We start from the raw sequence: 10822 nt of genomic DNA, 5'->3' as shown, positions 1-10822 counted from the left end.
GAGGGAAAAATATAGATATCCCTATAAGCTGCTACAAAGGAACAGGTATTTATGATTTGTATTTGGCTTAATCCTAAAAACTATTGATTTATTACATTTATCTGGACCCTTAAAGTAACAGTTTTCTATCGGCTGGAAACAATAAACCACCCAGTGAGAGGTAGTAAAGGGTTCAAGCTGTCTGCATCAGTGCCGCCTTATCAAGATACTTAATCAATTTAAAAGATAGACACAATTGAGGGAAACCAAGCGTGTTGAGAAAAAGATGACACAGGCGGCTGGATATTAGGCCACAATGTTTATTCAGTAGTGTTGTTTCAACTTATAGGTACAATACTGTCAGCTTTTGTAAGACTAAAAAAAAGTTACCATTACAGTCATCCATGCTCACAGAATGCCAGTCAAGTCGTTTACACCCCTCCTTTGTGTACACACCCGCCTCGTGCTCTCCTTGAGCAAGAACATTTCCAAATGGTAGGCACTTTGAAGGTTTAAAACATTTGTGAATATACATTTATATATATTTATATATCTTTTCATATACTAATAAGCAATTAGACTCAAAGGTCAGGTCTCCTAATAGAGAGAAAAACAACTAAAAGAGTGAAGAAAAAGAGAAAGAGGAAACAACATGATGTGGCCATGGTGGGGGGGGCTGGGTCTGAGGGGGTGGTGGGAGGAGAAATACTGTGAGTCTTTGGGGTTTTCAGTATAATTCAGTACCATAGGTGCTATGAAAAGAGCTGGAAACAAATGGGGAGACGGGATAGTGGATGACAAGAGGATCACAGACATATTTAAAGAAGAGAAGAAGAACAGTGGGAGGGAGATGTAGAGAGATGAAGAGCTTCGTGTGGTGTTAAGAGTTTAGACGATGTGACAGCATCTACTTCACAAAACTGTACAGCTGTAAAAGGCAACTTCACAAACCTGCCCGACAACACACGTGCATCTCTTAAGAGCAAGTTCAATTAGACGTAACATTAAAAAAAACGACAGTAACTTGTTGTCATGTGACCTTAACCCATGTGATGTAGCTACGTGGCTATTTTGCAGTAGCCTTATATGCGTTCAAACTAAGGGTTTTAAACCTGGCAAACAAACTCCAAACAGAAGCTCTTTTGAAATGCCTGCACGGACCACTAAAAAAAAACACAGCCCTCAATGTGAGTGTCTTTTCAAAGACTATTCAGACGTAACACTGGACTCTTACATTTTCTGTGTAGCCTTATTTATCAATCCCTGTGAGAGAAACTAGGTTTCTTGCGCTGGGGGGGTTGTGTGTTGTTTGCTGCAGAGGTATGTGCTCTGCATGTGGGGATTGGGCCCCTGCCCCGTGTGTTTGTGTCCAAGCAGTAGCAGGCCTCCAGTGAGCAGATCTCTGGGCCTAAAGCATCAACACTGGGACAGGGACAATAACACCAGGCTACACGGGTGGCTAAAACAGAGTTGAGGGGATGGCGGGGGTTTAGAACTCAACTGGCCGTGATCCAATCTGATTAAAAAGAAGGTGGTGATGAAGGTAAACAGAGAGGGAGAGGAGATGTTAGGGTGCTAGCATAGTTTGGGTGCAGGGACTAAACTCCAGCGATAGATCGGGTGGGGAGGGGGGGAGCGGCTATGGGCCAAAAACACCACAAGCCACAGAGAAAGAAAACGTCACCCCAAAACACTCCACATACACTCCAAGCAGAAAGCAGTGAATGGGCAATGAGAAAGAGAATGCATTTAAATAGAAATTAAGTTGAGCGAGACATGAAACAGAAGCGAGAGTTGTGATTTTTCTCGCGCCTTGACACACTTATTTTTATCTTGTTCCTGGTTTGAAAAAAAGAAGAGAAAAAAAGGCTACACTGAGAGAAAGAGAACAAACAAAAAGACATAATGAAACGGTCACGTTGGACTAAAAACTGGTGTGAGAGCAAATAATAAACATTGTAACCTGAAGGGAGGACATTTACATTGACCGTTAACAGCATTAATATGAAGACCAAAGAGCTTCATCAAAACTACAAAGGCATTTTTTTAACATCAGAGAAAAGATAAATTAATGTAATACACCTTTAGAGATCAACAACAGACATGCTAGGACAAAAGAAAAAGAAAGTTGGATTGACAGAATAATTCAATTCTAGTATTTCCACGTTTACATTTTTTCTTTACAAATAACATACTGCTACAGTTAAAAGTAGTCAGCGAGTAGAAACCGCTCCTTTGACAGAAGACAGATGCGATACGTTTCCTCGCCTTTACAGATCCTGATTTTTTTGTCATTTTTCAGCCTTTTCAAATAATACACAAAATGTTTAAATACACTGAGATTTGCCATAAAATGAGAAATGCTTGGTTTTCATTTTTTTTTAAAGAAGAAAGAAAAGGTCTTAATTACAATACTCTATGCAAAAGCTTTCCTTTATGCTATTATCCTTAAATCAAATCAAAAACATTTTCTTGTTGTTTGTGTGAACAGGTTTGCTGTTGACTGTTGTTGCCAGTCACTCGCGGTTTCGCTGATCTGATGACGGGATGGTTTTATGCATAAAACTCCTTGGTGGGGGCCTTCTGGTAGGCGGCGCCGGAGGGTTTCCTCTCTCCCAGATCGTAGCTGCCCTCGTCCTTCTTCCTCATGCGGTAGACCAGGAGGAGGATGAGGAAGATGGCGAACAGGAAGCCGATCACGCCGCCGGCAATAACAGCTGAGAGAGGAAGAGACAGAAAGGTAAGGGAAAGTCAAAATCAATATCTACGAAGAACGAGACCTCGAATGACCTAAGCCAGCGTTTCTCAAAGTGTGGGGCGCGTCCCACTGGCGGGGTGCAGAGATGTGATAGGTTGGACGCGATAAACGGGAGATTATTATTATAATTTTTTTTAAGTACATATTTTGGACCTCAGGCCGGAATCGAACCTGGGTCCTCGTGGGCGGTAGTGGACTGTTAAAGCCGGAGACTCGCAACGGCAGTGGAATGCACTGTGAAAGTCCACAGCCCACCTATGCCAGAGCCAGCGGCCCAATGTCCCGAATCATTTACAGACATATGTTAAAATCTTTCATTCACACACACACACACACACACACACACACACACACACACACACACACACACACACACACACACACACACACAACCTATGGGGGGCATAATTTTTTTTAAAGAAAATTAAAAAAATGTTTTATTTAAATTTCATAACAAAAAGAATTTCCCGATTTTGGATCAACAAAGTACATCCTTAAGTACATCTTAGACGCTTTTATCCAAAGCGACTTACATACTCAATACTGTGGGCAATCCCCACAGGAGCAATTTGGGGTGAAGTGTCTCGCCCAGGGACACAACGACATGCTGACTGCAATGGGGTTTGAACCTGTGCTCCCCTGATCGGAACACTAACCCACTGCGCCACACGCCTTGTGCAATCGATTATGACACAGTTAATTTTAGCAACCGTCTTCACCAATTATGAAAATTGAGGGGTTAAATGTTGTGAAACCAAGTGGCAATTTTCTGAGCTGAATGTTGACATGAGTGCTGTTACTTCACGTCGATTGGAAAACTCTTTAATGTGTCTCGCAAAGGTTCATTTCACTTCTAATGTGTGTCCTGTTGGTGAGTTTCCATTAAGAGGGTATTAAGAAGCAAATTCTTGATTGGTTCACAGAGCCAGGTTTTCCCAATGGTGGTGGATTCGAGTCACGCTGTATTACAATAAGGGAATGGGGCTTAGGAGGAAGAGGCTGAAGGCATTGGCTCATTGGCTAAGAAGTTGGATAAATAAAACCAATGGGGACAAACAGAGCACAACCAGTCCACCATGTCATTAACTAAAGCCTATATTTGCTCATCAACTGGCTGATAAATCATCACAAAACTACAATATTGCCAGCCATCCAGCCATAAGGCCATCCGATCAGATCATTGCAAAAATCTATATAATATGATTCAAATATGATTATAATTCAAGAATATGTGACATAAGATAACGTTTCATGTAACAATTGCAGGGGCACCAGAGGAGCAGCTATTTGCTGTTTTGGACTCTTCTAACAGTTGTGATGGTTATTTAAGATGTGTGTTATATGGAAATGTTGCTGTACCCTACACTCTTTGTCCGACATATTTTTTAACCAATAGGCCAACAGTGGTTTAACATTAAGGGTAATCTGAATGAAATGTGCCCCCCGCCTCCAGCTTCGACCCCCACTAATGCTCCCAACACGCCACATGTGCTTATTTCACTCTCCCTTCCAATTATGCTTGTATTCAGTTCCTCATTGCTTCCTAATCTGTTTAGGGTTTCTCCCGGTGCTACAATTGGCCCTCTGCTCCACTTTACGTTTCCACACACATGTTGACCGGCCCCATGGCCTCATGGGTAAATATCCTGGCAAACAACCAGCTGCTGAGCTACAAGAAGCAGTAACGCAAATAAATGAAGATTAGATCAACGCCAATTATTTTCATGGAAGTCATACAGGAGATGAAGAGTAACGGCTATGATACAGTAGAAGAAGGGCAAATGAGATATGGGCGATAACAGTGTATATTTATTATAAATATTTACAGGCCTTGTTAAAGACACTGGCAATACTCACTATCCTGGAGCAATATGCAAAGGAAAGAAATGAGACTGTCAATAGGAGAGATGTGAGATGTTGTCTAACTGATGCTGTCCTGGTTTGTCCTCGCTGATGTTGTTCCTGCATATTGCCAGCACCAGATGGGTATCACAACAGATTGAAAGTGAGGTGCCAATCAATGTTTACCTCAGACACGTTGGCGAAGAGAGACGGCATTACAGTCATCAGAGAGGACTGTGATTTTCTCTCTAATCATTTCCCTTCCATCCTCTTTATTTACACTTTAAACACCCACCATTCTGTGAACTCTGCGAGGTCCCGCAGAGGGACGCAGATGGTTCTTTATTAAAGATAATTATTTTGAGAAGTTTAATAGGTGGGAAACCCTCAGGGGATATATTTCCTGTTCTGTTAGCCATTCACTATAAATATGCTGACATTTTGTTACATATAAGAATTTGAGAATCATTACATGGCAAATTCAATAATTGCTCCCGAAGTGCATCAAATAATTAATTGGTGGAGTGTAAAACAGAAAAACACATTAATTATGGGCTAAATATTAAGAAATAGTTTGACATTTTGGTAATAGGCTTTCTTATTGAGGTTAATTATACCGAGCTATGCAATAAATATAAAGCCAAGACTAATGTAGTTCAGCTTTAATGCTGGAAACAGGAGAAACCTGGCTCTGAACTAAATTATTTTGCCTAGCATATTATAATTTAGCAATTCCCTCCATCCTGGTGGTATCAATCATCCAATCAAACTCATCATATCTGGGCTCAGCTCCACATCAATCTGACCTGGGCATTACCTCTAATGTTAATCTAATATACCATGTATTGTCCAAATATAAAAAAAAAAAACTTAATTTGGAACACAAACCAGAGTCAAACAAATAGTACATAATTTGTTTGCGGTTCTTTTTGACACATACCTGCCAACACCTCAGTCCTCTGGAAAAGGTTTTCAGTGCGGACCTCGACGGGCTCCTTGGGGGACCCGGGGGTGCTCGTTGTACTAGTCATCTGGTTCCTCTGCATGTCCTCTGTGACTGGCACTGGGACCTGAATGAGGGAAGAAAAGAGGATTTAGTCTCAACTGGCAGATTACTTCTATAGTCCTTCAGTTTTTCTTGTCTCTGTGTTAAGTAGACTAAGGTTTGCTTAAGTATTATGGAATGAGTCCTTCCTGCAACCATCAAAACTGATAATATTAGAGAAATAGCTTGACATTTCGTGAAATATGCTTTTTGGTTGAGAGTTAGAAAAGAAGATGGGTCTCCATTTAATAAGGAATTACAGCCAATTAACTTAGCTTAGCATGAAGAGACAGCCTGGCTCTGTCCAAAGGTAAAACATCTGTCTACCAGAAACTTTTAAGCTCAGCAATTTACATAACATCGTAGTGATATGAAAGTAATATCTCGCCTGCATGTTTCATCTCTACAAACTAATCTGTAAAGAAGTCTTTTAACAGGAGGTTATATTATGGACTATTTCTTAGCCGCGTGCAGGAATTTCTGCGAGTGTTTTCATCCCCGTGAAGTTAACAAGCAGCCAGTGAAGGTTACGCGCCCCACCAAGAAATATTCTCACAACAAAAAATATATATAAATAACAACATATACTGTGTCCAATACTGAGCTTTAGAGGTCCTGGTGAGGGGATATTTGTACCTTTTGAGGGAACGAGGCTTTCTGACCCTCGCTTTTCAGTTGTTATGCTAAGCTAATCTAACGGAAGCATGCCAGTAGATATATATATAGCCACTGTTCAGAGAGAACAAATTGTAAGGATCCAGATTGCCTAAAAATATCAGTTCAAGACCTGAGTTTTTTCTGGGGGTCAAGGAAAAGGAGCAAAGTATCTGGGCCCTTGTTTCCTGTGTATAGGGTGCAAAAGACTCAAATGGAACTGGGCCAGGGCATTTGGCTAAGGGGGTAGTGGTGACAGAGGCAAGGGGGAAAAAATGGAACTGGGCCAGTTAGGCTTGGCTTCCGGTTAGAGACCATGACGACTAATCCCAAACAGATGTAGTATCCAGTACAGTGCAGTAAGAGTGCATCCCACAGAAGTGAGATCTAGGATGCTTCCAAAATATGTGATTATGTCGGAGAGATCTAATCCTCCACGATTTGCAATGGAGCGAAAACATTGAGAACTGACGTGACCACTTGATCTTTATTCTGAAAGCGACCACATGTCTCTGTTATCACAGGGGATGTGATAACATACTGGGTCAGCTGGAGACATACTGGGGTACTGTGTCACTCTTTGTATTGTGTCTTAGTATTATAAACCTATAGCATATGACACGAGGTAAACATGTTCCTTGATGTTTTTTATGTAATAGTCTCCTATAGTTTGAAAACATTGCTCCTTTGCTTCAATAATCAATACAACTCTCATACTTTGATGTTAAATATGAAACTAAAGCCAGGAGATAGTTATCCAAACTTAAAACATATCGTATGCTAAGCTGAAGCTAAGCTAACTTCCTCCTAGTTTCAGCTTCATATGTAAGAGAAATTCATTTTATTTTGTAAAAGATTGGATACTATTTCAAACTGGCTTTTATCAAAATCATCAGCCATCTGATCAACCAAGCTAATAAAAGAACATACCATTTTTTCTTTGATATATCTTCTTCATTGTAGTTTTTTAAAATATATTGTTAACCTGAGCCCCCCCGACAACTCGGTGATATCATACGTTTGGAAACATTTTCATTATTAGAAGCATAGAGAAGACAGGTTCATTTTGAAACTGTAAAACACTGCCCATTACATTTCGTGGTCCCATTTGTTTAAAAAACGTCAGATTGAATTCAAGTTGGCTGCTGTATCAGGCTCAGACCTCCAGTATCAGGCTCAGACCTCCAGTATCAGGCGGGCTGTTCTTCTTACCTCTGTTCTGAATGGTTTCCTGGGTGTGATGTCTCTGTCCCTTTCTTTGACTGTGGCAATCTCCACCCTGGGGGTGAAATCTTTGGTGGAGTCCTGGGTGGGTTCTGCTGCATTGGGCTCGATATAAACCATACTGACAGTCACTGTTTCCAGCACCACTTCTTCACCTACACCTGGGAGAAAGAGGGGGACAGGTACATAATATATCTTTATTAAAAGGCACAGTAAAAAGTCTAAATCTGGTATTACAATTCATGTGTAGGGACAAAATGTAAAGAATATGTTGTGTATTTGTACAGATCGGTAAAATATGGGCATTCAGTTTAAATCTCCTACCTATACAATACAGAGTGGAGTACAAGGGGTATATTCACAGTGTTGGAAGGGCTATTTAATCACGGTCATGTCCTCTTTTTAACTAGCACAGAGAACAGTTACATCTGACCAATGAATGACGGTTGTTGAGGTGCTTGAAGCCGGCACAGCAAAGGAGCTAATAAAAAACGACATGTAAAATGTGCAGACTTCCCTGTGGCAGTCTGGGTGACAAGGCAATCTCAATTAAAATCTAGTGAGAGAAAGACAGAGGCGGCGATGGAAAGAATAGACAAAGAGAATAAGAGACAGGAGAGAGATAAAGAGGACGGAGGGAGATAGTGACACTTCAGTCTGCTGGTGAAAGATGCAACGTCTCTACGTTCGCTGCAGCTACCTGCAGTAGACTTGAAAATGAATGTCATAACGCTTCTGGGTAATTGCCTGCTGAGCTTGCAAATGTGTTTGTATCTTCCCCCAAAGACTGAGAGTATCTGAGGATGTGTTTGGGGGGTGGATCTTACCTGAGCCAGACCCTGAGTTAAAGTCATCATCGTCTTCAGGGTAGTAGCCTCCTGAGCCTGTGTCATCCAGGTACAAGTCGTCAGCCTGAGAGGAAGTCTTGGCTGCGTCTGCTATCTGCAAAACAACAAGATAACAAGGACGTGTCGTTTTGATTCATATGTCTGTTAATAGAAGCCTGCACCGCATCACATCCAGTGAAGACCTTGACTATTTCCACTTCCAACATCTGCATTTTAATGAATAGTCTAGTGGTTAAGTTTTTGTTTGTGCTAGTAAATCATTTTTTAAAACCTCTTTGCTTTGACCAACACTTTACTAGATGATTATCTAAAAGAGGGTAGATCAAGGTGTCTGTGTGTGTGTGTTTCCTTCGCAAGAACTGTTCATCCAATCTTTTTCACAGAGTCAAAGTTCACATTCAACTATTCATATTTTGAATAAATAGGGAATCAGTGCTCTGTGTAGCAGTTTGGATGGGCTCTGTTACTGCAGTTAGGCACGTTGTTCCCAGCTGGTCTGTACAGCTAACTGACAGCAGCTCATTTTTGCTGCTGAAAGCTTGATTAAGTACAACAGAACTGTAATTAATATTCCTTGATTCAATTAGCAACAGTTATTTTATCACTTTATTTAAAAACATTTTGTATTATTATTTAAATGCTGTATTCTATTTGTGCTTTATTTTTACCTTGTGTGAATCCTGTTTTTAACTCTGACCCTGTTGCTGCTATAAACGCCTGAACTTCCCCAAAGGGATAAATAAAGCTGATAGCCTTCTGGCAAAAGCCTGTTGGTGCAAAATGTAATGTTGTTGTGACTCTACATCTAAAATGTCAACCTGCTAGCGCTGAAGAAAGTCAGGGTATCAGCCAAGGGGTCAGGGTATATTATAAGGGGAATACAAATCAGATTAACAGAATTACCTCCAGAGCCACACAGCCATTTCAAATTTGACTTAAATGATGCACAGGTGACTGTCCAATCACAACACGTAGCTCCTCCCACATCATTGTTGTCTAGACAACAAGCCTGAGTGGTGGGAATGTTTGTGTTCCAGCTTAATGGAGTGATTGGCTGAAAAGACCACCGTTTTAACAGTGCCTCTTTGTTTTAAAAACACTTCCTCTCATGGTGCGTAAGTCGAGACTTTAACGATAAATAAGATAAGAAAGAGGAGTTTTTGCTCTAAAGTGGCGCCGCATGTATGCTGGACACTAACGTATAGCAGCTGTTTTACTGAGTGTGTGGGGAACATGTAACTATTTATATGTTGTGTTGAGTGTGTGTGAAGTCAGGTTGAGTGTGTGTGTGACTGGAATAGCTATAATGCATCCATGGCAACATCTATTCAACTCCTTCTCACCAATCTGTAGTCAGCTGTACTGGCCCTTCTCTACTGATAGTCCTGCTTTAGAAAAAAAGAGTATAAAGAGAGACCCCCCCCAATATATCATCCGTGTGTGTGTGTGTGTGTGTGTGTGTGTGTGTGTGTGTGTGTGTGTATATCTCCAGATATTCGGCTTATTCATTTAGTTATTCTACAGTATTGTTGTTTTATAGTTATTTGTTAATGTAAACCAATTTGTGTTCTTTGAAATTGAAAAGGATATCGCTTTGNACCCCCCCCAATATATCATCTGTGTGTGTGTGTGTGTGTGTGTGTGTGTGTGGGGGGGTGTGTGTGTGTGTGTGTGTGTGTGTGTCAGCTCTGTTTTGCTGATAAACCCAGGGCTGAATGAAGGTAGATTGGAGAAAATAATCACTTTGCTTGACAGGAAATAATAGTTTTTTTTTTGTTAAGGACAAAGAATAGGCATCCTGTGAGAAAGTCAAGTCAATCGGAATTCTCGTTTGGAAAGGGAAGACTTTTTTTATGATTACAAAAAAAAAGAAGAAAGCAATGAAATAAAATCCATCACACTTTTCCATAGCTCTTCATCTTCTTAAAAGCGTGTAAGCTCACAAACTATCCCAAAAATGTTATAGAGTAGCTAATACTCCAAATCAAGATGCTGAAAATACTTTTTTTAGGATGTTTGTTTTATAAATGTCTTTACGTTTTCTGTGAAAGTTTTTTTAGCAATACATCACACAAACTGAGAAAAGGCCTCCCTTCACTTACGTCTGCTGCATTTCAGAAATGTAAATCACATTTGGGGGTATTCTGATGTGAGTGTGTTTGGTCATTCTTTTAAGTCATTGTCTGTGCATATGTGTGTGTGTCTGGAGTAATGAAAGAGAGGCACTCTCCATAACAAAGAGGCAGGGAGTACACTCAGCTAACAACAGAGTGAAAGAGCAAAAAAGAAAAGAAAGACAGAGACGAGATGAAACAGAACAATACGCATCTCCAGCTCTCCTCTCTCAACTGCCTCTGACTTCTGGAAGAAAGGCCTTTCACCGCTGAGCCCCCTGATCAAAGAGAGCATTTGTTCAAAGCAACTTTATCTTAACCTCTGCTGCCTTCTTCTGCTCCAAACACAACCCCCCCC

General features: G+C 40.7%; 1 protein-coding gene across 1 annotated transcript in view; it reads right to left on the bottom strand.

The window, feature by feature from the left end:
• Positions 1–283: 283 nt before the first annotated feature.
• sdc2 (syndecan 2) overlaps positions 284–10822 on the bottom strand; it is a 47036-nt gene continuing 36497 nt past the window's right edge. The window contains exons 2-5 of the mRNA XM_010768755.1: positions 8330–8444; positions 7491–7663; positions 5520–5649; positions 284–2696 (exon numbers count right to left, since the gene is read on the bottom strand). Coding sequence (XP_010767057.1) covers positions 2533–2696; positions 5520–5649; positions 7491–7663; positions 8330–8444 — 582 coding nt within the window. The 3' untranslated portion in view covers positions 284–2532. The remainder of the gene's footprint in view (positions 2697–5519; positions 5650–7490; positions 7664–8329; positions 8445–10822) is intronic.

The sequence above is a fragment of the Notothenia coriiceps genome, unplaced genomic scaffold, assembly GCF_000735185.1.
Source record: "Notothenia coriiceps isolate Sejong01 unplaced genomic scaffold, NC01 NC01_scaffold00006011, whole genome shotgun sequence".
Taxonomy (NCBI): Eukaryota; Metazoa; Chordata; class Actinopteri; order Perciformes; family Nototheniidae; genus Notothenia; species Notothenia coriiceps.
This window is presented reverse-complemented; position numbering and strand designations above follow the sequence as displayed.